General features: G+C 39.8%; 1 protein-coding gene across 8 annotated transcripts in view; it reads left to right on the top strand.

Moving 5' to 3' along the window:
• The window catches only part of SMCHD1 (structural maintenance of chromosomes flexible hinge domain containing 1), a 140,008-nt gene extending 114,933 nt beyond the window's left edge, over positions 1-25,075 (top strand). Inside the window, exons 36-49 of one of the 8 annotated variants that reach the window (XM_084849781.1) lie at positions 557-688; positions 3,342-3,494; positions 4,306-4,432; positions 6,643-6,762; positions 9,165-9,250; positions 11,479-11,601; positions 13,998-14,188; positions 14,302-14,355; positions 15,731-15,840; positions 17,352-17,422; positions 18,639-18,810; positions 20,993-21,151; positions 23,061-23,178; positions 24,440-25,075. In XM_084849781.1, coding sequence (XP_084705907.1) covers positions 557-688; positions 3,342-3,494; positions 4,306-4,432; positions 6,643-6,762; positions 9,165-9,250; positions 11,479-11,601; positions 13,998-14,188; positions 14,302-14,355; positions 15,731-15,840; positions 17,352-17,422; positions 18,639-18,810; positions 20,993-21,151; positions 23,061-23,178; positions 24,440-24,539 — 1,716 coding nt within the window. In that variant the 3' untranslated portion in view covers positions 24,540-25,075. The remainder of the gene's footprint in view (positions 1-556; positions 689-3,341; positions 3,495-4,305; positions 4,433-6,642; positions 6,763-9,164; positions 9,251-11,478; positions 11,602-13,997; positions 14,189-14,301; positions 14,356-15,730; positions 15,841-17,351; positions 17,423-18,638; positions 18,811-20,992; positions 21,152-23,060; positions 23,179-24,439) is intronic. The other 7 variants (XM_084849782.1, XR_014790144.1, XM_084849783.1 and 4 more) reach the window with 7 other exon arrangements.
• The last annotated feature ends 1,534 nt before the right edge of the window (positions 25,076-26,609 follow it).

Genomic DNA, 26,609 nt, shown 5'->3' on the forward strand with positions numbered 1-26,609 from the left:
AAACACAGGAGGGTTATGAGCAGAAGACAATGATATCTGTACCCCCCCCCGCCATACAGTTCTGTGAGTGAGACAAGGTGATGGCACCATAAAAGCCTCGTATAGAAATACTCTTGAAGAGCAGCATAAAATACTTTGAACTAATGAACCAAATAAAGCAGTTAAACAGTATCACAAGTTAAAACAAAGAGCAGTAACAATTGAAAAACCATCTCACCATCTTTCACCAAAGGCAGATTAAAAGAAAAAGATAGAAATGGGTGTAGTTTGGCTCAGTTCATACATATTGTTGATGTGGTTTCCACTTTTGTGTGGTCAGGGCCTCCAGTGATACTAATGAAGAAACAACCCAAAAGTTTCCAGTTGCAGATGTTACCACTGCAGCATGGGCCCAACTACTTAGAAACACCACTACAACAAGAATACGTATAAATTAATGTTCTACAGTTAAGGCTGTTTATGTTTATTATTTGTGTTAAAGACATGTTTCAGTGCTGTTGATCACTTCCTAGATTGTAAATTAAGTCTTTGTGTATTGTGGTGGTCTTTTCTTAAGATTATAGTTGAAGTGGCCCCTAATGAACCAGCACAGTTGATGCCAAGAACTTTGCCAAATACTCCTGCAGTTTCTAACGTTCGGGCTATTGGCAGTCGAACCCTTGTCAAGGACTTGACCCTCATTATAATGGTAATTAAGTTGAATTGGATGCAATACATGATTTAAAACTGGGTGTTCATTTTTTAAAAAATTGTGTCTTTACGTTGAATAAATTGACCATTAGTTCTCTTTGAAAGCAGGTGTTCATCATTCAAAGTCAGTGTGTTTAAGTAAATGTGTTTTTAAGTGTCACCTAATTGTTTGGTTAAACAATTTTTTTAATTTACTAAGCATGTAAGACATGTTACTGTAAGCAGTTGTTTGATCTACCATTTCCTGGAAGATTTGGCAATCCACTTCTTGCATTACATTTTAAATGAGGACACAACTCTCCTCATGGGTTGCTGTAGCAATAGCTCTTTAAGAGATTCTGCCTGAGTAGTGTTACTAAATTCCAAAGTGGAAGTCTAGTCGTCTCAGAACCCTTCCTCCTTTGTTCTCGCCCATGATTCCCCTGTCAGGGGGAAAAAAACCAAAGTCCCATTGGAGCTCCCGGGGAAGAACTCTGCTACATTTGTGTCAATTCTAAAAAAAAAAAAATCTTTATAATAAGGCATGCTTAGATATCCTAACTACTTAGAATTTGCTAAAGCCTTAAAAAGGCAACTCAAGTCCTGTATAAAGTGGCAATTAAGAGTATACATGGTTCCCAGCTCCCAGTTTACTTTAGCATAACTCCTTCTATTTCCCAACATAGTGGGGTGAATGCTGGTATAAGGTGCTAAAACAGCATTGCCCATTACTCAGGAAAATCTCAAGGTTTGCAGAAGTACATACTGGGCCTGTTCAGACACATATTAGGGAAGGTGGCTAGGCTAACCATGGTGCATGGTGATTACCGTTAACCACTGCGAGTGCTACTGCCACACATGCAGGTAACCATGTTCCGCAGCATGGTTAGACTAACCATTCTCTAACCACCGTCCCTCCCATAAGGACCTGCAGTTCTCCAGATGGGTGGCCATGCATCCCAGTGGCCTTTGTGCTGTCAGCCATTTTGGTGCTCAGTGCTATTGGCCATTTTGGTGGTTGGCACTGTTGGCCATTTTGGTGCTATTCCTTCTTTGGCTGCTCTTGCCGCAGAGCTCTATGGCAGCTGTCAATTAGCCATGGAGACTGTTCGGACATTACACTAAGCCATGGTAGAGCCCACTAACCATCTTGCAGCAAGTGGTTAGTGAATGTAGTTAATTCGTGGTTAATAAACCACCATGGTTGGGAAAGACATCTGTTCAGACATCATGCTAAGGCAACATGGTTAACTGAAAACTAACCATGATGGCTTAGCGTGATGTCTGAACAGGCCTGATGTTTTTTAAAGCAAGAAAATGGACCCCCAAAGCCCCAAATATAGGGAAATGCAGACTGTGCGGACATGCACTCATGTGCAGACCAGGGGAGAAGGGAAGGAGCTCTGAGAGGCCACTGAGCCCCCATCTCCCTCTTCTCCTCTTTCTACGCTAGTACTGCCCTAAATGCCCTACACTTGATTCTAGCCTCCCACCTAAGAGGAGATACTTGAGAGCCCAATACTGGAAAAACTCTCCACACTTGTCTAGCTAATGACAAGTGAAACCAATTTTTTTAAAAATTAGGATAGTTAGGATAGTTCAGATTAGGTGGACTGTCAAACAGTCCAGTTGTATCTTCAAAGCTCCCCCTTCTTAGGGCAGCCTCCCACCTGAGGAGGGACAATTTTGAAGGCACAGATTAGCTGACATCCAGCTCAATCTACACCTTAAAAGACTTTCAGGTGGCCCATGAAGCTTCCCAGAATTGTGCAGCCTCCCTGTCCTAGAAGGGGGAGATTTGAAATATACACACACGCTTTTGTTGTGAGGCCCCATTATGTCTACTGATTTTGTTTAAACAGGATTGTGGTGGTCATGGAATACTTTCTAGGCCTTGTTTTTGTGTGGTGGTGGTGTGCTTTAACTGAGTATGTCCTTTGTTGATGCCCACACTTAGAAACTCAGTTGTAACCGCTTTTGCTTCAGGTAACCTGCATAAAGGAATGGCAATATGGCAAAAAGGAATTGGAGCAAAGCAATCTAGTCATAGCATGTGGCAACTCCATAACTGTTTTTTAAAAAAAAATGGTTTCACTTGTCATTAGCTAGACAAGTGTGGAGAGTTTTTCCAGTATTGGATAGCAGGTATCCATCATTCTAAATACATCAGGCTTTTGGTTATTGCAACAACAACAAAGTGGAGGTGGGGAGAGGAACAGTAAACTGTTCCGGACAGATGCAACAGTGAAGCTGGAAAATTTGACAAGATACACCCAAAGCGAAGTCACATTTTCAAGTTAATTGATGTTAATATTGACAATGGCATGCATATCTTTTCTCAGTTATTTTTTTCAGCACGTGCTTCCCGAGAACCCTTAAATTGCTCTTTGATTGAACCCTGCACACCACCAAGTTAACACTGCAGTTTGCTAATAATATCAAACACTTTTCACATGGAAAAATCCCCTAGCACATTAACTATTTTCCCCAATTTTTCACAGTGCGATTTGCAGAAGATGCTCCCATGAGCTTCCAAAGAGAGTTCTGGAAACAAATTGGGATACACACACAAAGTGTGCACACACATATACTCCATTTTGTCCCAGCCTTAAAATATATGTCATGAGCAAGAATTACTTTAAGATCTAACTTGGCTGTCTTCTTAATTTAAGGATGAATACAAAAACTGTACTGGAAGTGATTTAGATGGAAAAATCATAGCCAAAATTAAAAGTTCAATTGAGAAAGATGTGGAAATTCCACTGTTTCAGGGTAAAACAAGTACAGTTGAGTTTCCTTTTCACCGAGGAATTGTTGAAATTGAGGTGAGTCTTCTTAAAATAATTCTAATACATTTAAGTTTCCATGTAATACTTCTGATATGGAAATCAGCAGTACATTTTATTTGCACTTTTGTTTATATTGTATATCCTTTATCATTTAAGAAATTTTAGATACTAATGCACCCAAAAAAAACAAGGATATTTAAATTTTGTTGATTACAATGAGAAATTATGCTCATTAAACTTATTGAAATAGGTGGGATTGGAAAAGCGGCTTATATTGACTGGCTACATCATGCTTAGTGTTTGCAAACTGGCAACCGCCGTATTAACATAGCGCTTAGAAATGAGAATTGCATGCTCTGATCCTTCGGAAAACCTAATCCCATGGGTTCTACTGTCTGCTTCCATGGTAATAGCAGTAACGTTAACTCCACATTGGGAGTTGAATGTTTTCTTTTACTATATATTATTCATTTGACTTATCTGAACGTTGGCTTGGTACTATTTTTGAATAAAGAGTAATAATGAAAAATAAGTAAAATCTTACCAAGAGAACAAACAAGGTATAGATAATTTCTAAATTGTTTTTTAAAAAATATGTTTATTGAAAATATAATTAAAACTTGTAATTGCTTTGAAAGGTGAAGCTGCTTTTTTATATGTTACATTGCAAGATAAATTAGATCAACAGTTAACTTTCTTTTAGGGGGGTGATAGTGTTTTAAAGTAAGCTTTTAAAAATTCTATTAGGAAATGGAATTAAGGTATAGCTAAATATTTTTGTACAAATATGTTTAAGTAAAAAATTCTTAAATAAATCATACAGATGACAAATATCTTGTTTTTCCAGGATCTTGTGCTAGCAGAAAATAGTCCAGGGAGAGATAGTACTGAATATATTCTTGTATTTGAGCCAATCATACCAACTCTGAAAAGGCATTTGGAACCTTACTATCTGTCTTTTATGTTTTACAATGGTGAGTTTCAATGTTTCTTATGTTTTATTTTTTAAAATCTAAAATTCTCTGTAACGTTTTAAAGCTATTTTGCTTTTTAAATTAATTATCAATGCATGATTTCATTGTGTACTTTTTTTTAAATACTTTTTATTCTATTTTTTATCTTTATAAATGAAATAAACAGTACCAACAATCTAGTCATTATCTACAGTTTCCAACAATACAGTATTCTTAGGAGGACATAGCAATTAACGAAAAAAGAAAAAGAAAGAAACAGAAGAAGGAAAAGGAAGAAGAAAGCAAGAAAGAAAAAGAAAAAATATAAAAAAAGTTACTTAAAAGGATTAAATTTAAACTCCATTACACACAAACTTCAAATATCATTCTACTTAAAAGTTATACCTATAACATTGCCAATATTACAATTCAGTACAGCATAGATAATCAACCTTACATTTCAATATCATATCATCAGTCTTATAGCAAGGGAGCAAGCCTACAATTCATTTCCAATAACCATATATTGGCCTTCAGTTAACATGTAATAGTAAAGCTTAACAATTTAACCAGCCAAAAATATTACTAATCAGTCTCATAATAATGATAGTAATAATAATAAAAAGGAAAGAATTAAGGATAAGTAATAATAATAACAAATCACTAATAAATTTTATGCTATCTATATTTTAGATAGCGTCATTTCTAAATCTATATATGAATGCATACATATCTATACACACACAAACCGGAATTTTATTATACAGTATATCATGTCTAATGTAAAAAAAGAGGAAGTAAGAAAAACAGAGAGGAAAAAAAGGGGATATATGTAAACAGTCCTCTGGACTGGCATACTGCCCAGACCTTATAACCCAAACAAATCCAAAGTACAGTAATAATTGAAAAGTTCCCAGGTCATGAGGCTTGGGAAGATGTCTCCTGTGCCTTACTTTGAACGCCAGCTAGCCAAGCCTCCACCATTTCATGATTTAAAAACTTTTTCATCTGGCCTTCAAAAAGAATGCAAAATATAGCAGGATATTTGATATGATATTGCAGATTCGTCTTGCCTGATTTCTCGCCTTGGTAAATTGCCTTCTTTTGTGAGCGATTTCTTTAGTGTAATCCGGAAATAACATAACTTTGTCTCTTGTTGGCCCCCAAAAAAGTTCTCCCACTTCTCTTGCCAAGCACAAAATATGATTTTTTGTAGAAACTCTTGCAAATTGAACTATAGCAGTATAGGCAGTCCCTTTGATGCCACGAACTGGACCTGGAACATGGTATGCATGCTCAATATCGAGTAAATAATCAGATGGCAGAGTGAGTAGCTCATGCAGAAATTTATCCAAGAATTTAGACAGACTTATATTGGCAGGCAGATCTTTGATACCAAGGATACACAGATTCGCTCTACAAGTATATGCCTCCAGTAGGGAAATTCTCGCAGACAGGATATTATGGGATGCATGCATAGCTGTCTCTTGCGCAGACACCTGGTCTTGGAGAGCATTAACCTTCAATTCCATCTTTTGCAAAGAGCTATTAATTAAATTCACAGCCCCTTGAAGGTTACTAATAGAATCTTGAATTGTATCCAGCCTCTTAGCCTGTTCTGCTAATTGAGAAAACAAAGTTTTTATCAGAGCCAGCAACTCCTCTACATCTCCGGCATCTCTGGAAACCTTTGCCAAGGGAGGGGTTGGGGGAGTTGGTGGTGGGCCCACGGCTTTTTTCCTTCCCCTTGATACTGCCATCCTCCTCTTCCGTAAAGAAAGCAAGTATGTATAATTACAAACAAACAGTCACTTCAACAGATTTTGCAGGTCCTCAGATATTGTTGGTATTTTTAATTCATAAATACTTTTGGAGCTCGTCAGCCCTGAATTCTCCTCACTATGTAGGAGTTTCAAAACAGCTTTGAGTAGATGACACTCCGGAAAACTGACCTTAGAGTCCAGCTCTTCTGCTGCTCCGCAAAAGGAGTTGTTCTTCCAAGATCTTATCCAGATGGTACTCTAGCTTCCCCTTTTAATTCCAGAGGAAGATGAAAAGGTTTTTCAGCCTTTTAAAAGCTGTTCGAGGAGGTGACCTGCGGAGCCTCCACAGGACGCTTGCCAGGGCGACATGGCTCCTACCAGAAGTCTCGATTTCATTGTGTACTTTTCTGATATTTTGGGAAAGGGCTGAAGGTGACTGCAGTAAAATGTATTAATTTTTCTCTTTAGGTTATAAGAGACAACAGCAGATGGCAACACTTACAAAAGAGAGAGATAAACTATCTCAGTCAATACAAGCATACAGAAGTTTATTTGACACCACTAATCAGCTTCTTACAGAAATAAAATGTAAGTAACATATGAATACTATTTTAATGTATTGTTGCATGCATTATAGACAGCACAATTTTCACATGTGGGATTTATTTTAATCTCTTCTCTGCAATGTTGTCTTGCATTTTTATAGACACTGTTCCTTTTCAGTAATGCCCATGTGTTAGTTTCGGATTACCCAAATAGGAATAAGTTCAATTATCCAAGGCTTTATGGGTAAATCTCTTACTTCATTCTTATAGCGTATGTGTCTCAAACTGAGTGGAGAGCTATTTTGTTATATAATGCCATACTGCTAGGTGGTGACACACAATTAGAATCATACCCTCTACGGTAAATTTTTTCATCTAATAATGTATATGACTGTTTAGTTTGAATTGCGGTGTATATGCAGAATGCTGACAGACTACAGATGATGAGAAAAGAGTGCAGCTACAATCATGGTGATGGCAGCCAGCTCACCATGTATATTACTGCTAACCTTTCTTTGTGTGATCCTGTAAAGAAATTCAGTAGTGACTGGATTTGCACGACACAACAAATAGTGACACAACATTTGCACCCACTGTGTGTGACAAGCCATGATAGGTTGTTGTGTTGTCCGAACCCAGACCAATTCCCGCAAGGTGGCTTGTACATGGGCAAGAAGCCACCCTAACAACCCATGGCTTGTTCCGGGGGTTGTTTTACCCATGATGGGTGGCATGTCATCCAAACCCAGCCATGCCAACCCATCATGGATTGTGGGCGTCAGCCAGTGAGCTGTTCAGCGAGAGCAGCAGAAATCTCTGCCCCTCTTCACAATTGTGGCTGAGCCACTGCAAGTGCCCCTTGCCAGTGACAGCTTCTCCAGCTATTTCCAACTGGCGCTTTGGAGGGGCTGTGACTAGTGTTCCCGGCATGGCCCCTGTCCCTGCTCCAGTCATGAGCCAGGTTGTCGTGAGAGCCTTTTAAAAAAAATCTGCTTTTAGTTTTACAAAAACAGGGCCAGAATAATTTTCCCAGACCCTTGGAATGTGCGTAAATGCCCTTTTAAAAAATATGTATTTATTTATTTTTCGGGTTATTGGAGTTAGACAGTTGCACATCTCTGTCAGAAATACACAGGCTTGCCTTGACTGGAACCTTGTATGTTTGAACTGTCAAACTGTCAAGGTAACAGGCAAGACTAGACTGTATAGAGAGGTGGGATTGAAGGGGGAGGGAACCCCAAGTGTCAGGGCAACACTTGAAACCCTGGGGATCTCCTTGCTAGGTGGGTGATCTTGATCACTTTTCCTGACCTGTCAAAGTTCTCAAGATCCACCCGCTTAGCAAGGGGATCCCCAGGATTTCATGTGTTGCCCCAATCCTTGAGGGTGCTCTCCTTCCACTCCACCCGTCCTCGACTTGGAGGCAACTTTTTTCATAGAAAAGTGCACACACACCTTTTTTGCACCCTTTTGCCTTAGCCAGTCAAATGAACTATCAAAGGTTGCCTCAGTCAGTGCAAACGGGAAGGAGAAGGTGAGGGGCATGTAGATCTCTGTGAAAAAGTGTCTGCTGCGATTAGATGCAAAAAAGGAGATGACATGCACTTTACCATAAAAAAGAGTTGTTGGAGAGTGGGGCAGGTGGGGATTCTTACCGGGGCACCTCCAAGGTTCTGGACAACACCAGAAACCCTGGGGATAACCTTGTTAAGGGGGTGATCTGCACCCCATTTCCCTACCTCTCAACTGTCAAAGGCTGTCAGACTAGTCTTGCCTGTTACCTGGTATGTTTGACAGCTCAGACATACAAGGGTCTAGCCAAGGCAAACCTGTATATTTCTGATAGTCAGAGTTGCACAACTCCAATAACCCAATAAAATAATAATAATTTTTTAAAAGAGGACATTCGTGCACATTCCACAGGCCAGGAAAATGCAAAAAAATTATTCCAGCCCCATTTTTGTGCAAATAAAGGAAAGGAGAAATTATTTTTTAAAGGACGTGACGTTGACCGGGGTTGCAACCGAAGTGGGGATGGGGGACGTGGGGGCAGACAAGATGGATTCTGCCACCAAGTCTCCTGGGATAGCGGGTGGAACCAGCTGGAGGACCAAGGGCGAAGGAGGGCAGGAACAACCCACAACGAGCCCGATCGTCTGTCAGGTGCACAAACTACACACTGTGGGTTGTCGTGTCATGCAAACTCTGCCACTGTGAGTTTGCCTCAGAATTATTTGATTATTCTTAACTGAACATGTGAACACCCTCTGTTGATTGTATTGGGCTTAAGATGATAACAAGAGTTCTGTGTTTCTTCTGAGATGGCTTTTTGCAGTGTGAGTCAACAGTTGATGTTGGTTTCATTGAGTGATGAACATACTATGTCAATTCAATTTCAGTCCTTTAACCTTAAGTGATTATTACTAATTCAATGCATTGTTTTAGGTCAAGCCCAGGAAGCCAAAACAAAAGAGTCCCAACTGAAGAATGAACTGAAAATACATGGAATTGACATACCTGTGACTAATGTTGTATGGCCTTCTTCATTTTCTTTCATTTATAATTGTCAAGATGTTTAATAAAATTCTTAGAGTACAGTTACATCAGAGACAGAGACAAAAGTATCTAAATAGAGCATACATTTCTTTCAGCCTAGATAGTGAACTGACAAATTTCTTACAGGGTTTAGAAAGAAGGCTTGCAATTTCATAACAGCTTTGTACCCAGGGAAGGCCACTTGTTTGCTGCTGAAGCCATTGTGAAAACATTCCCCACCTCCCATTTTCTGTCTCCTACTCCAGTCCTTATCAAGCATAAAAACAGGCAGCATAGTCTCTCATTTTCTGACTGAAGCTTACTTTATAAGTAACTGCCTGTGAGGACCTGAGGCCTTTTTGACCATCTCACGATCCTACTTCTAGTCACCAGGTCAGGTGCTTTGGTCAATGTCTCTCCTCATACCACCACTTTTAGGCTGTCACCCACAACCCTCTGTTGGTGTATTGTGATGCTTCACCACTCTCTCAATTGCTGCCACCAATAACCCTTTTTGAGCTGCTGTCTTCCTTTTTGGTAGCACAGACCAAGCAGCCACCATGTGGGGGATATTCCATAAAACCCTTCTTAATAAGTAAAAAGGAAACTGTCTTTTAAAACTGAAAACAGAGAAAATTTATTTCGTACAACGGGATTGGAAATAGGAACTGGGTTGGATGAGGAAAGGATATCAGGAATGATGATTAAAATAAGGCAACACTACAAACTGCACAATATAACTCTTGCTTTTAGTTCTATGTTCAGAACTTCTCTCACACTACCTGTCTCACTCTCTAACCCACAGACTATCTCGCTAGATGTTCTCACTCTTACCTCCCAATCTAATCTCAGGTTTATCTAGCTGTTCCTAATCTGTTTTACTCCCAGACTTATCTGACTCTCTAGAAGCAATCACCCCGCCTTTTCTGCGCAAGCTCTCCTCCAATCACACTGCCTTCCATTCTCACTCAGCCACTCCCCCTTTCTTCCACTTGCCAAACTATCATTCTTGCCCCCACTCTGCCAAGCCCCGCCTCACACTCAACTGTCAATCATTCCAGATACATACCAGCCACCATACATATATACAAACCTTTAGTATTTACATATCGTGCCTGTGGAATCGCCACACTGCCTATAATATGGAAGTCTCTTGAAATTTCAGCTGCATTATAGCCTCTCTATAAGACACTCTGTTTTTGTTTGGTGATTCACTTTTTGGATTGGATTGTCAGTTCACATCAATACAAATTACAACAAAAATGTATTCTGGTAACACGGAGACAAACTAAGTAGCAGGAATTGAGCCACACATTGCACACAGTGACTCACCATGTGGAGCAACTACAACACGTGTAATTTCAAGTGGCAATTATTTCAATTGATGTGGGCCAGAATTTGGAAGTGAGAACACCCTCATGGTTTAGGAGAACTAGAACATAAGATGTCCACTTTAGGATCCCATTGGTCAGCAGTCTGCCACCATACAGCCTGGCAACTTTTAGATTCTGGTATTTAGTACGAACAAATCGTGTTTTGAAGCCAGGCTGCTAATCTGTATTTACAGTGTAATCCTGTGCAGACATACTCAGAAATAAGCCCCACTGATTTCAGTGGAGTTTACTTCAGGTAGGGAGTAAGCCTTAAACAGTCTATCAAAAGTCTGCAGCCTTAAACTACCTTGCTCATTACTGGGAAAAAAATAAATCCAGCATAGAAAAATCCCAGCTCTGAATGCCAAAATTCTTTCTTATCTAAAACTTTAATCATAATATTAATTTATTTAAATAATGCATCATATACAAATATTATACTTTGCTTGCATTTTTGCCAGTTTATGCCAAATAATTTCCTTCAGTTGAATTTTGTTATGCACTACAGACATTACCACTCCTTTTTCAGTATATTTGCCTCTTTGAAATTCCTCTAGCTGATTGGACCTGCACCTTTCCCTTCTATGCTGTTATGTAAAGCCAGTCACTTAGAGCAGTGCCAACAGTGAAAAAGGAGTACATTCCAAATCCTATTGCTGCAGGCTCATAGATGGAATTATAATGGTCTCCATTCCTGTACTTTTGATGCCAGCTTAAATAAGGTCTTGCTGAAGTGTTTGGTCTAAACTCATGAAAGCTTTACAGAAAGTTTTTATTTCTATTTTTTACGAATAAAGAAAAGTGTATGTCTGTAATAAATAATAGCACTATTACTCTGTCTTCATTTTCAGCTGCAATATATTGACACTCTAATAAAACAGAAGAGGTCTGAGCAGGAGGGAATAATGAAACAGCCTAGAAGAACATGCGCCCTTAAAAATTGTCCCAAAGGTAGTCAAGATGTTTTGGGCAAGGTGAGTCTATTGTTAATCTTGTATGGAGATGTAAAATTTCCAGAAATTTTGAAGCCTTGGGGGGAAAGGGAAGGGGGTCCTTTTTAAAACAACAACTACAACAACAACAAATTTGGGGGGAAATTGAAAAATAAGTAATACCTTTTTTAGTGCTCTTTACAGATGTAAAGGCACTTTGTTGCTTTAGTACAGCCTTCCACAACCTGCTGGCCTCCAGATATTTTGAACTTCAGCTGCTATAAGCCTCAAGCAGCAAGGGTCAGGAATGCTAGGCATTGTGGTCCAAAACATCTGGAGAGCACCAGCAACCTTTATGTTCCCAAAGTTATATTATGCATATCTTGGTTTCCTCATAAAATTACCATTATACTTTAAAACTTTTAAAAGTAAACTCTGTTAGTAAATTTGTAATGATTGTTTGAATCCACTATACTTTTACATTTAATATACCAAACATGGTAATTTTATGAGCAAACCCAGATATGCATAACATATTTTAGTTTCCTATTTATTGTTTGACCAGAGGGAACATCAAGTAATCCCTGAAACATCTGAATCATCCTAGAAGCCAAAAGAAGCAGGAAGAACTAGAGGCACAGGAAGACTGGTGCACAGCACCTGTTCCTGTGTGTAAGGAAGTTTGGAGACATTCCTAAATCTATTCCTGTTTGTGGGATGAAATTTAGGGAAATCTGGTCTGAAGGAAAAGCTATGGAGATTTTATTCAGCTGGAAAAGATTCTGCTTAGGAATGGTAAGCAACCATGTTTAATTTAAGAACCTTTAAGCAACCTCAACTTGAAGAGTGACATTTTATTCACTTTTGTAAATAATTTCTGTTAATGAACATCTTATTTTTTGTTCATGTTGAAAAGTGGTCTCTATCGGTAGTGTCAATCCCATGCCTACACCATAGGAGCTAGGCTACTGAGTTTCTTTTTGGGGCAGCATTCCCTAGTGGTGAGGTCTAATTGAGTAAGTTCTACAGACCCAAGCCTCAAAGTTATTTTTTTTAAAAAGAAACATAGGTAGGATAACCCACTTGTTTTCCATTGCATCTGATGACAGTGGCAGGATAACCTACAGAGTTTTTTAATGTGTGGGTTTTAGATTAGAACTACATTAATTGACTGCTACAGCATCTAACCAAAACAAACCCAGAAACACAGGACTCAATAGAACAAAACCCAAACTGTCAAAAAAGTGCATTTTCTTCCATATGATGATATGGTGATTATTCACATGCTGAGAAACTGACTTGAAGCGTCCCTAAATGTATATCAGTAAAAGATACATTAGATCAATAATTTTAATAAGGAATGGAAGAAATAACTATGCTGGGAATCTTACAGAGAGGATTAAAAAAAACATTTTCCCCATGGCTTCATAATTTCCAGACATTTTACATCTCTAGTCTTTCTATGAAGATCTTATTACCTATCTTATTACCTTATTATCTATAAAGTTTTTATAAATCATTTTGCAGGGAGTAAAGGCTAGGTAACAATATATAACACCTTGACTTAAATTCTAAACAAACATATTTCATAATTGAAATCTGTTGAATTTTTTCCAATCTCGGGGGGGAGGGAAACAAAAATGGTTCTTGGAAAAAAACAAAAAGAACTGTTTGTCTTCTACGGCATGAGATCTTGAATGTATACAAGAGTTTTTTATTAAAACATTTCTAGGTGCTTTTTCAGTACTTGTTATCAGTATTAACAGCACTAGAGAATTGTAATTTATGTCTGTTACAGGAGATGGGAAGGGCACCTCCACAAAGGTAGCTAGTAATAATCCAAGGGAGCTTTCTCTTTTCTTCCATAAGTGGGCCTGTCAGGTTTCACAAATAGATAATGCTTGCACAACTGTGTCTATATCCACAGCCACTTCCATTTACAGCTTCTTTGTCCCATCTTTTCTGGCTATGACAAAAATTCTTCCAAGGAAAATATCTGTGATTTGCTGTAGGCTTGACACCTAGGAAAGACAGCTATGCCTGAAGACTAGAGGAGATGGCTTGGCGTTCTAGCTAGCTGTACAGGTGATCTCCTCAGACACCCCTCCCACAATGTCTGGTTCTGAGGAGGGACACACGCCCCCTCCCAGTCAGGCATTTGGGCCACACTGGCTGCTTTTTCCAGCTGGCCCTGCTCTTCAGAGAGCCTGCCCTTTGGCTCACCCTGAGAGCGAGCCACAAGGCAGGCAGTGTCAGGAGAGGAGGAGGTAGGGGGTGGCACTAGAGAGGGGTGGGGATGACGGGCAACAGTGGTGACAGTGGGGGTGGTGACATGGTGCTGGCACATTTGTGCTCTCCCACCTCAGGCGGCGAGAGAGCTGGTGCCGGCCTTGCAGATGACTCATCCTCTCAAAATCATCATTTCAATTTTTTGCCAGATTTCACACTTAGCACAGATTGAAGATAATGAAGCTGCAAAAGTAATCTCTTGGCATTTGGCAAGTGATATGGATTGTGTAGTCACTCTGACAACTGTTGCTGCTCGTCGTATCTTTGATGAAACCCAAGGCCGGCAGCAGGTGTTGCCTCTTGATTCTATTTATAAGAAGACTCTTCCAGATTGGAACAGGTAATGTTTTCTGTGTTCTTTCCTAATCAAATAAGGTTTGGTTTTCAGTTGTTATAATTCTAATATTTTCTGGTTCTCTTTTTTAAAAAGGGTTTTGCCATCTTTTTTTATAGACTGACAGTCCAATACTATCCACATTCACCAGGAAGTAAGCCCCATGGATTTCAGTAAGACTTAGGACTACATAGGATTGCAACTTTAGTTTTGAATATTTTCCTGTACTTTTTTGAATATTTTCCTGTACTTAACTGTTTTAATGTGGATGTTCCTAAATCATACAGAACACATGCGTGTGGTATGTTTATGTGGGTTGGCGGGGGGCAGGGGAGGTCTGATTAATAGCACAGGTAAGGATGCACAGATGAGGAATGTAGAGCCCTTCCCCTTCCTGTGGCTTACCTCCGTGTAGTCTCTTTTCCCAGTCTACAGACTTCATCTTGGCCAAAAGGCCTAGAAGTGATTTGGCTGTTTTCCCAGTCAATATTGTCCTCAGATAAACTCCAGTATTTTAATAGCAGTCAGGTGGGACAAAAGCACTTAAGGAAAGAGGCATCCAGGAGGTAAGCCATGAATGGATGGTTTTGTAGTCTTCACCTTTGTATCTTTTTTGTTGTTGAAACCAGATGCACTCACCCCACTACCTGCAGTCTTTCTGATTTGGGCAGTTCTGTTTTAAAATACATAGATCTGTGTGTTTTATTTTTGTTGCTTAAATCTAGATCTGAGTCAGAATGGCAGTCTCTTTTCACAATAAGTTATCCTCCTGCCTTTTAGCAATCTTTAGGATAGCGAAAATGTTTGTCTCACTGTAGTGCTATGGAAACTTGCAGCCCACTCTGTTTCTTGGCAAGAGAAGGGAGAGATCATGCTCCACATATTGCACTGCTTTTTCAGAGCAAACCTCCACTCCCTAAAATGTCACCCTTCAGAATGAAATACAGATTCCATGAAAATTGGCTCAGTCCCACCTAAACCAAAAATGTTTTAAAAAGTTTAAATTTTAAGAACTTTTATGTGCATATTTTCAACATTCTAAATTGAACAATTGTCAATTTCAACTTTTCAATTTAAAAAAGTACATTGTTTCAGATAAATAGAATTACATATGTATTTTATATTATATAGATGCATTTTGAAATACATTATTGAACTTCATGTAAGCCAATTTCCCAGTTCTAATAAATGTGCCTAGTATATGTGGTTGACATCATAAACAACAGTGATCATAAACAACTCTAAGAAAATCCAGTGCTTTTCCTTCACAAGTTCTTCTCAAAAGAATGAGAGTTGGTCAAGAACAGTTTGGGGTGGATTGCATCCCCAACTTTCTGATGGTGACATTTTTTTGTCCTAACTTAGAATCAGTTTTTCCTCATATGGTTCTGGTTCATATGCTCTACATTGTGATAATAGTTGCTTATGGAAATCCCAGAACTCAGCAGCAGAATGTCCAGATACTGAACCGATATTATGTATGGTTTCATATTTAGCTGACAAAGACTATGGGAAAAGAAAATGATTTTCTGACTTGTTTCTAATCAGGCCTTTACCTCACTTACGAAATGGAAAAAACTGTTTCAAGCCTATTGGAAATCCTGTATTTGCCAGGAATTTGCTAACATTTCCAGAGCACACAGAGAATTGCCAGACAGGTAAATGTCATGGAAAGAGCAAGTTGTATTATGCACAAACAAGCTTAGTGGCAGCAACTGGGGGTGGGGTTTGAAGTTTTGTCATGTAAAGAGAAATAAAAAGGAACATCTCTGGAGGTTCTGGGGTAGGGCAGTCCTGGACAGTCAAGTAAGTACCTCCTCTGGTGAGGGATTTCTCAACCCCAGACTGGCCCTGCCTAGCTAGCAGTAAGCAGGCCAATGGCAGAGCTTGTCTCCAAGCTCCTTGGAGCTAAAGGCAAAGGTTATTTTTCTTAAGGTTCTTTATCCGTTTTCCCCACCCTTCCACTCTCCAGGTAGATGAGAACAACAAACAAGATGTTGTTTTGAATATTGTTTCTGATTTGTGATGATCAAAGTAATATATATTTCCTTCATTTTTATCCCACTCTTTCTCCATGGAACCCACAGTGATGTACATTCCCCCAGCCCCTTATCCTCACAACTCTGTTGAAGTAGTTTAGTCTGAGAGTGGTGACCAGCCAGCGGGCAACTTGGTGAGCTTCACAACTGAGCAGGGATTTGAGCCCAAGTTTTCCTTCTCCTAGTCTGACATTCTATCCACTAGACCACTTCCCCTAACCTGGAGCCTCCAGAGATGTTGGACTACAACTCCCATTATCACTAACAAGCATGGCTGTTAGTGGGATGGTGGGAGTTGTAGCCCAGCATATCTGAAGGGCAACAGGCTGGGGAAGGCTGCACTAGACCATACTGTTAGTGTAGTAATAGTTCTTCTACCCATCTTGACTACAAAAACCTACATGCATTCGTTCATAAGTTACTGTATATCCACATTTGCATCTTAGAAAATGGCAGGTATAGGATTAATGCCACATGTTCAGCCAAGTTAAATGTGCGCCTTCATGAGTCTAACATACAAACGTCAGAATTCTTTCAGCATCTTTTTTTATGGGGGTTTATGGCAAATCCATGAGGGCCGCGGTGGCTTAGTGGTTAAGACACTGAACTGCAGACCGGAAGGTCAGCAGGACAGCAGTTCGAGACCCAAGTGCCGTGTGACGGAGTGAGCTCCCGTCTTCAGTCCCAGCTCCTGCCAACCTAGCAGTTCGAAAGCAAGAAATTGCAAGTAGATAAATAGGTACCGCTTTGGCGGGAAAGGTAACAGCGTTCCGTGCACGTTGGTGTTCAGTCATGCCGGCCACATGACCACGGAAGCGTCTTCGGACAGCGCTGGCTCTTCGGCTTAGAAATGGAGATGAGCACCACACCCTAGAGTCAGACACGACTGGTTGGGGACACCTTTACCTTTTTATGGCAAATCCAGGACTAATTATGCTTATTGAAATTGTTCTTGTCTTGTACTATATTGGCAATATTGCCTACTCTAATTTAGTATTTAAAAGCTATGTTGAATTCTTATTCAGTGCTGATGTTTAGCCTCATAATGGATTGATGTAAATGCAACAGTAGCTTGCATAGTGTTACTATTCTGCATATTGTAATGAAGTCTCTTTCATTTAACTTTATAGTGTTTGGGATGCTGTTAGGGGATACCATTATTATTGACAATTTGGATGCTGCCAATCATTACAGAAAAGAGGTGTGTATTATAATTTCACGTTGCTTTGTTTTGTGTTTGTACAAATGTGTGAGGATCCAAGAATAGGATTCATCTCATCTATTTATACCGCTTTTCCCAAAGCAGCTCACAACATAACAAATTAACAGCAGTAAATATAATTTACAATACATCAAACAGCAATAAACATAACAATATTCAAAAATGCAATACAATTACAAATAATTATAATATTGGCAGATAAATACATAATAGAAATACCAATATGTACAATATCCAATAAAACAGTACAAATAAACTACTCTAATCCTAATCCAGCAACTGAGTACTAAACAGGAGACGGAATAAAGCTTGAGAATTATAAGCAATACCACTTACAAAGATAAATAAATCTCCGTTCCACATGGGTTCTCCACAATTGGCCTACAATCACTGGTTGGCGGCCACACCTCTCACTTGTTGCAGCCTTCCTCCTAGTTCTCACCTAAGTCTTTTCTCATTGTCCCTTCCCCATCTCTCACCTGGGGAGGTTAAGATTCCCAGTCTTCCTTCAAGCCCCACATAAAGTGTTGTCATTACTCAGTCTCTCTCCACCAAACATCCCTTCCAGCACTGGTCTTCAGGCAGCAAGCTTTATCAGGCTCCAAGGTGGTAGGGTGATGCAGGTGGAAATGCTGAACCCTTTGATGTTAGTCACTCTCCACCAAATACTCAGCAACAGGTTGTGATTACATTCACAAAATATAAAGGCCTCAGTTTCCACAAGGTTGTAATTTTCTGTGCAGCATTGGAAGTTTCTGGAGTTTCTTTTCTGATATGTTCTATTTGGAAGAAAAAATTGCAATGTAATATTTTAAAGAATACTTTTTACCTGGTAATTTTCAGAATTACTCTAATCCTTTACCTGGTTTATCCAAACTTTGTCATCCCTTTCCCCGGAAGGAAGCTTCATTTTGTTCCTACTTTCTGTTATCCCAAAGCAGGGACTTCCTAGTACTTCTCAGAAGTTCTCTCAAAATATCTGTTTTTTCCAGATCCAGCCAGCAAGGTTTTCAACTGATGTTGTATTACTGTTAAACTTACCATTATTTCTTTTTGAGGGATGTTTGGAAATATCAATAACTAATTTAGAGCTATAACTTCATATAATTACTTTTCAACAAAGCACAACACTGAAGGATATCTAAGTTGCTGACTTGCCCATATTTATTAATAAATATCACTTCTATTTACATAGATTGTGAAAATCACACATTGTCCAACTTTACTTACGAGAGAAGGAGACAGAATTCGCAGCAATGGAAAGTTTGGAGGTCTTCAGAATAAAGCCCCTCCCATGGATAAACTTCGAGGAATGGTTTTTGGGGCACCTCTACCACAACGTTACAATATTCTCTCTACACAGATAGGTATGTTCAAAGCATAATTTATGAAACAATCTTTTACAGGATGTTTATGTCAAGCTTTTGTTGTATCTCAAAATTCTAACTAATTATCCTTGTTAACTAAGTCATTACATTTAGTTGTTATCTCATATTGCTAGCTAAATGTACTTTTTTCTCATATTGCTGCTGCTATCTTGCTACTACTACTAAAGAGGTGTTTAGTGTTTACACACTAAGTAGTGTTTAGTGGCAATATATGCTTTCAGCTTTTTGCCATCTTTTTGGATTTGAGCTGCTGCCATTCAATAAAGGCAAATCATTACAGCTGGGGCTCCCAACGCAGGGTATCATGGTGCCCGTGGGAACCTCCAACAGTGCCCGTGAAGCTCTCCACTCCCTGCCCCCTGCGAAGTCATCATCATCATCAACTGAAAAATGTTCTTTCTATTCCTCAACCTGCCACTGATCATCTGTTCAGTGGGCAGGAAGAGAAAGCAAAGCAAAGGGGTAGAGGGGAGAGAAAGAGAGAAGAGTAGAGGCTAGGAGTGGGGAGAAAATGCAAGATAAAGAGGTGGTGGGGGAGAGAAATAATGAGGCTAGAGGCTGGGAGTAGAAAGAGAACAAATGGGAAAGGCCTGTGTGGGCAAGCCAGGAAGCAACTCTTTCCATTTCCCCCTTCCAGCCTCTAGCCTCACTATTTCTCTCCCCCACACACAGCAGGCCCCTATGGCAGCCATTATGTGACTAGCCACATCCTCCATAGGAGCCATTTTGTGGTAGTGCCCACATCAGTTTCTCAAATTCCCAAATGTGTCCATGAGTCCAGAAAGGTTGGGGACCCCTACATTACAGAATTCTAGTAAATGTCATTATATCATAAGTACATAAAAGGCTTTGCACATCTTTGGGTACTTCCAGGCAGAGGACTCCTAGCGCTATAAATCAAAAGGCAACATGCACTTATTCCAGTTTTTTATCCTTTTTCCTGGCAAGAAAAAAAGATGGAAGAAGCAGCAGGAAAACATGGGAGGGTTACAAATGGAAGTCAACAATGTCCCCCCACCCCTGTAGTTAAGACAGGGTGTTTGTGGGATAAAAGCCTCATTTGGAAACATGCTTAATGAATAATGGAATATTGCTTTCCATTCATTTCGATTATTTAAACTCTTACCAAATACATATAAATGGTGTCTGAACCTTTAATGGGTTCACACTTAAATAATCTTTTGCAATATACTATTTTGGAGATGGAGTGCTGTCCACGATGTGCAGCATTCTCCATAATTAGAAATTATGTGATCTGTATTCTTTCATTTTCAAATCTAGGAGATCTCAGATCTTGAGATTTGATAAAGTAGAATGGGATTCATTTAGGAATATTATTAAATCATTTATGAAGTAGTCTTTATTAATAACTGCATTCAAAATGGCACCATTTAATGTCTTTACTGCAGGGGTGTGGAACTAGATGACTTCAGCAGGGGGCCCTTCTACCCAGAGCCTCATCCTCTGATGTCACCCAGCCCCGTTTTCTCTTTCTCTGTGCAGAGAGAGGCAAAGAGACGTGCCTCTTTCTGTACAAAGAAAGGCACTCAGCTGGCACCTGGAGGAGCAGCTGTTCCAGGTACCAGCTAAGTGGTGTGCTGGCTTTGTCCACTGTTCACTGTCATGGTTTGGATGGCAAGCAGCAGCCGAAGATGTCCAACCAACAATTGGTGAATAACTGCTTCGCTTGCCACCGCAATTGGGGTGGCGAGCATAGAGACTTGGCCAGCATCTGGAGGCAGCTCCTCTGACTGTGTCCCAGGCCAGCTCTGCTCCTCTTGTGCAAGGAGGGAGTGAAGTGGACTCTGCCGGCATCTCAAGGTGTCACTCCTTAAGGTACCGTGTGCTGGCTGAGTCCAGAGACAGCTTCACTCCCTGTTCCTGCCAGCTGCAGCCTGAAGACCTCAGCTCTGTTGCTCTCCCACCCGCTCTCCCTTCCCTGAGGGGAAGGAGCTTCAGGAAGGGGCTTCGCTCAAGCTTAATAGGCTGGATGGGCCAGCCTGGCAAGCTGAATTTAGACCATGAGCCAAAGGTTCCCCATCCCTGCTTTACACCCTCTGTTAATTATTGCTGCTGTTCCAAAATGATTTGATCTGGAATAGAAGTAGTTTACAGATTGTAGCCTCATGCCTTATTATCCTACTGATCTTTTACCTGTTAGATCTCCTTCAGCAGTACCATTCAGCAGCTGCCAGACTTAATAAAGTAAACACAGAACTTGAGCTTCAAAAGCAATCATTCAGTACTCCAGAAATGCAAAAAAAGAAAGAAGAGCTTGCTCAGCAGGAGAAGAATCTCACATTAATAGAGCAAGAATTAGGTATGATATTTTATTTCATGGAGGCAAATTAGAATTTATTTATTTATTTATTTATTTATTATTAAATTTATTAATCGCCCATCTGGCTGATCACCCATAATGAATTCTAACCATTCTACAATGAACGTCCCCTTTAATATAATTTTTAATTATATTAAAGGGGACGTTCATTGTAGAATGGTTAGAATTCATTTCACAAATGCATTCTAATGTTTACTTTGCAGTTGAATTCTTTATCAAAATCCTTAGTTCTTTTCAGAAGAAAATAAATTAAGATACATGCATAGCGATCCAGATATAGATTGCCTGGTGCTGTTGCCTGAGCTCGCTAATGGGCTGGATGAGGGTGAACAGGCTGAGATTAAATCCAGAGAAGACGGAGGTGCTACTGTTCAATAAAAAATCTGGCTGAGGGATTGCGCTTCAACCTGTTCTGGAAAGGGTTGCAATTTTCCTGAAAAATCAGGTTCTTAGCTTGGGAGTGCTCCTTGATCCTGCATTGACCCTCGATGTCCAAGTGGCAGTGGTGGCAAGGGTTGCACTTGCACAGTTGCATTTAGTGTGCCAGCTCTAAACTTTCCTGAGTCGATCTGATCTGGCAGCAGTAACTGATGCCTTGATCACATCACATTTAGACTATTTCAGTATGCTCTGTATAGGCTACCTTTGAAGAGCACCCAGAAGCTTTAATAAGTGCAAAATACAGCAGCTCAGGCTCCTAGCCAGTGCATATATCAAGATCATATCATCAGTTGTTTTAGCTCAATTCAAGGTGTGAGTTTAAAGCCCTAAACAGCTTAGGCCTGGCTATCTAAGGGACCACCTATCTCACGATGAACCTGTCCGGTTACTGATATTTGTAGGAGAAGGCCCTCTTGAGGATACTTGCAGAAGCTAGCTGAACGAGCATACATGAGAGAGCTTCTTCCTGTAGAGCTAGGAGTGGTGCCATCCTCTCTGCTTTTAGAAAAGGTGTCAAGACACATTTCTTTAATGTGGCCTTTTAAAATAGTTTCATTCTTTGTGGTCTCTATGCATCACACATATGGGCAAAGCCTTGATTTGGGAAACTTCTGTAGCTGAGGAATTTTGGCGGGAACCCTTCTCCCACTATCCCAATGCGCATGTTAATTTTAGCACAACACATTTTATTACGTAAACTTGGAAATACAAGTAATAAAAATTACATTGAATGTAATAGCAGTAGACCTGCTATTCCGTGAACAGAAGGCTTCTTCCATTCGCATAAGGGAGTAAACTGTGGCCAGCCTCCCAGCCCGCTAACTGGACACTCCTGTGGGGGGAAGGGGGGGGAACAATCTTTGCCCATTTCCCCTGCTCTCTGTGGATGTGGCATTTCCCCAATGCCACATCCCATACTGTTCCAGAAGGTTCCCTAAACTTCCGGAGCAGATCTTCAGGGACATAACGGGCTGCAGGAGGCATTAATGAAAATCACCACCCCTTCTACCCATGGGAATGTCTAGTTCACGGTGTTTTGCTCTGTACAACTTTGGATACAACCCATAGTTCTACTTTATTTTGGTGTTAGTAGGAAAAATTTGTTACTGGAGTAAAGTACATAACTTGCCCAACAGCCCTCAAAAACCTGGAGCCAGCACTGCTGGAGGGCCAAAAGTTGCCTACCCCTGGTCTAGGCTAAGGGCAGGGTGGAGGGGATTGATGTCCAAGGACATGGTCCCTATGGCACACATCCTCCAAGCCCAATTTCACAAGCACAGGAACCTTTCAGCAGCAAGGAAGATTGTGAATTTCACAAGTAATTATTTTTGGATAATAATCTTAACTGCAGCTACTCCTGAATTTCATAGGAATATTTGTAGATATTATTTTTAAAAACCTAATTTATACCCAGTATGACAATAACATTCAATTTTTATCTTTACAGGTATGACCTCATCAGGTCGATGCACCAAATCATCACTTCACTCAGAAGAATTTGATTCATTTGACACTCCAAATCCTCCAAAAAGAATGCGGAGAGAAATAACAAAACGATTATATAGGTTTGTTTATAGGACATATACTGAAGTAGAATTATTTATTTTCCATTTTGGAGTGTTTTCTTTTCATATGAAGATTCATGAACAATAAATATCCTTATGCACTATTTACTGAAATACTGAACTGGTAAAATAATCTTCATATATTATTTCTTAAAATTGTGTTAAGCCTGTATGAATTCGATACAGCATTAATGACTACAAAATATTTGGCATTCTAGCTGTTCTAACAGATTATAATGTGGAGATTTTAAACCTGAGCATCCAGCAGTAGCCTCCAGCACATTACCTCCTGCACTATCAGCGTTCTGGATCCTCAGGAGTCCAGGCAAACTAAGACTTAGGGGAAAGTGTGCCCTATAGGCTGCAGTTCCATCCTTACAGAGTCAGCTGACTTTCCCAAGTCAGCTGGGACACACCAGACCCTACAAAGCTCTTTTGGTGAAGCTGCCTGATCAATCTGAGCAACTTGTCTTGGGCATGAAGACTCTGCCTACTCTCCTTCCTTTTTCTGACTGCTACCTTGCATTGCGATGCCTGCTTGGCTTTGACCTTGCATCTGCTTCTGGCCCCTTCAACACTATAAACTACCTTCTGCCTGTCTCTAACTCTGTATTTACATGTGGCTCTTCCCTCCTTATCTGCCTGATTTGATGCATGACCTCCAGCCTTTCTGTGACCACATCTATTGCCCATCTGATCCTCATCCACCCACACCCAAATTGGACCCAAGCTGCAGCCCTTTTTGGAGTTAAGCAAAGACCTGGCATGGATTCCCAGCTCTTTGGAATAGCTTCCAAATCCCTAATCCTTTAATTATTCTTGTCCAATCATCTGTCTTTTATCTATTTCTAGAAGACCAGTCCTATGATTGTACTATGCTGGGGGGCACTATGAAACCATGAAGACACTGTAATGTAGTTATGAACTTGTATACTCTCAACAGCATATCAGCTACTCAACAATACTATTGGAAACAAAAGCAAATTCAGAACACCAACAGCCCTCGCAAATTTGCTGTCACCCATCAGTCATGCATTGTGGAGGGCATGGGACTTGATGACATCAGGGGGAGGCAAGGGCGTTGGGTGGCAGTCCCCCATCCCCTGACATCCAGCCTGCCGGATATGTCCCAGGGGTCAATTCAGCCCCAGAACCAATACCTTCTTCACCTCTGCCATAGTAAAAATAAATGATAGATTGTGCTTTAAGCCACATTTGAATTACTTCTTATTTCTAACATGTCTTGTACATATTTTTGTAGTTCAGAAGAATGGGTCTCAGCTGTACCCGCAAAGAAACAGCAGCAAACAGCAACTGCTACATCAGAAGTTAACGGAACATCTCGAAAAAAGAAAACATAGACCAATCACATTTGTTAAAGTACATGTATAATGAAATATATATAAGCTGAAAAAAAGAAAAGTATTGTTCTTACTGTCATTAATGCTTTTATACTGATAGAAAATTGTTCTTGTTGGTAACAACAGTTAGCTTAATTTTGTATAGGTCTTTTTAATTTCTATTGTCAGTCATTTATTAGACTTCAACATGTGGAAATATAAATATACTTTATTTATGAAAATTTTCAAATTTTGCAATAAAAGTGTTGCAATACTAAAAGTTTTGCTAGTACAATATAACATTATAATTTAGAAGGTGTAACAAGTATTCAGTTTTTTAATAGAAACATTATTTTTGTAGATTGTATCATACTGAACTGAGATATCTCCAAATGAAAATACATAATATATTAATTTAATGATATCCTGTGTCCACATGCAAAGTCCTTAAACATCATCACTATTGAAACTATAGACTCTCTATAGCAGGGGTGGGCAACATGTAGCCACTGCTGCCCCCCAAATTCAGTTTATTAAAAAAAATTAAAGTACATCGCAAATTAATTTTGCTCCCTATGGTTAAACAACATCCCTTCCAGTTTTGGTGCAATCCAGAAAAGAGGCTTGGGGAAATAGCTAGTCAGTACCACCATAAGGTCTGAAGAAATAGATGGGGTCATCCACAGCCCTGCCAGGCTTCTCAGCCAAACATAAAATTGGATGGAAAGATTACCTCCCGGTTTCTTCAAATATTCATAGGGGTTTACGCTTATAAGATAGACTGTTACTGAGGCTTTTGGATCCTTTTCACCTTTCCTTCCTGCCTTAAAGAGTGAGCCTGAGCAAATCCAGTCTCCCCATCACCATATCCCTGTCTCTTCCTTTCCATAACCCTACTCCTACTAGGGACAGCAATGGCCAGATGTAAATACTGTACCAGCCTGCAAAATGGTCACATGGCATTCCGCCAACAGACTACCAGACTTATTCACAACTCATTATTACCTTCTCGATATCCTATGCGATATAATGTGGCACTTTCACAAATCAAACAGGATAAAAATTATGTTTGGGAGAGGGAATAGTCTGTCACTTCGTACATTTTTTAATACAGACTGCTTTTTTTTTCATGAGCAGAAATTAATTACAAGGCAAGTTACACCTTTCCTGTGTGTGGCTAATGAGCAGTATCCAATACTGTGCACTTGCATGTGGGAGCTACTGCTAGTGAACCTACTGCTACTGCTACTGCTAGGGAACCTACTGCTTCCCAAAGCAATCCAAAACGAGTGGAGACGCTCATTTCCAGAAGGGCACAGATCAGCAGAGCTCACAGAAGGGTGCTCTGCTGAATAGTCCCATTCAAGAATCTAGTGTTTCCACTCATTTCCAAGGTCACTTTTACAACCACAAATTCCCTGTTGCACAAGTGGTGGGTCCCACAAGCGTAACTGAACAGGCAGAGGCTGAGCAGCAGAACTGGATACTGCCCAATATTTCTAAGAACAAATACACATTGCTCCTTCAAGTTCATTTTGAACACCAGATACTTAAGGAGAAATGTTCCTTGAAGTAGCTCCTTGAGCAGAAAGTATCATCTAAGTATCATCTTCTCTTTTTTTTTTTTTTTTTTTTTACAATAAATCAATCAATAAAGGCAGATGCTGTTATTTTGCATTGGTGCCAGGGTGACTTATAACATGGAAGTAGTTATTTGCAGCTCCAATATGAGCTTTTGAAATAATCCCTAAAAGTGCAATCCTATGCATGTTCAGACAAAAAGGTGTCCTACAAGTGCAATCCTATGCATGTTCAGACAAAAAGGTGTCCTACAACTCCCAGCATTCTGGAAATCCTAGAACTTGTTTCTGTCTCAATATGCATAAGATTACCCCCTAAGCTGTTCAAAATGCATTACCTGAAAGTTAAATAATCGAAGTTCTGATTTAATTATCTGAGTACCTTAAATTTAATAACAGAAAGAATAGAGTATCTGGATGGTACTATACTTATGGCGCGCACGCGTGTGTGTGTGTATGTATGTATGTATTAAAGCTGAACAAGAGAATATAGAGAAATAGCACTTAAATT

The sequence above is a fragment of the Heloderma suspectum genome, chromosome 4, assembly GCF_057233095.1.
Source record: "Heloderma suspectum isolate Gila_16-S chromosome 4, 16-S_ref, whole genome shotgun sequence".
NCBI classification, from domain to species: Eukaryota; Metazoa; Chordata; class Lepidosauria; order Squamata; family Helodermatidae; genus Heloderma; species Heloderma suspectum.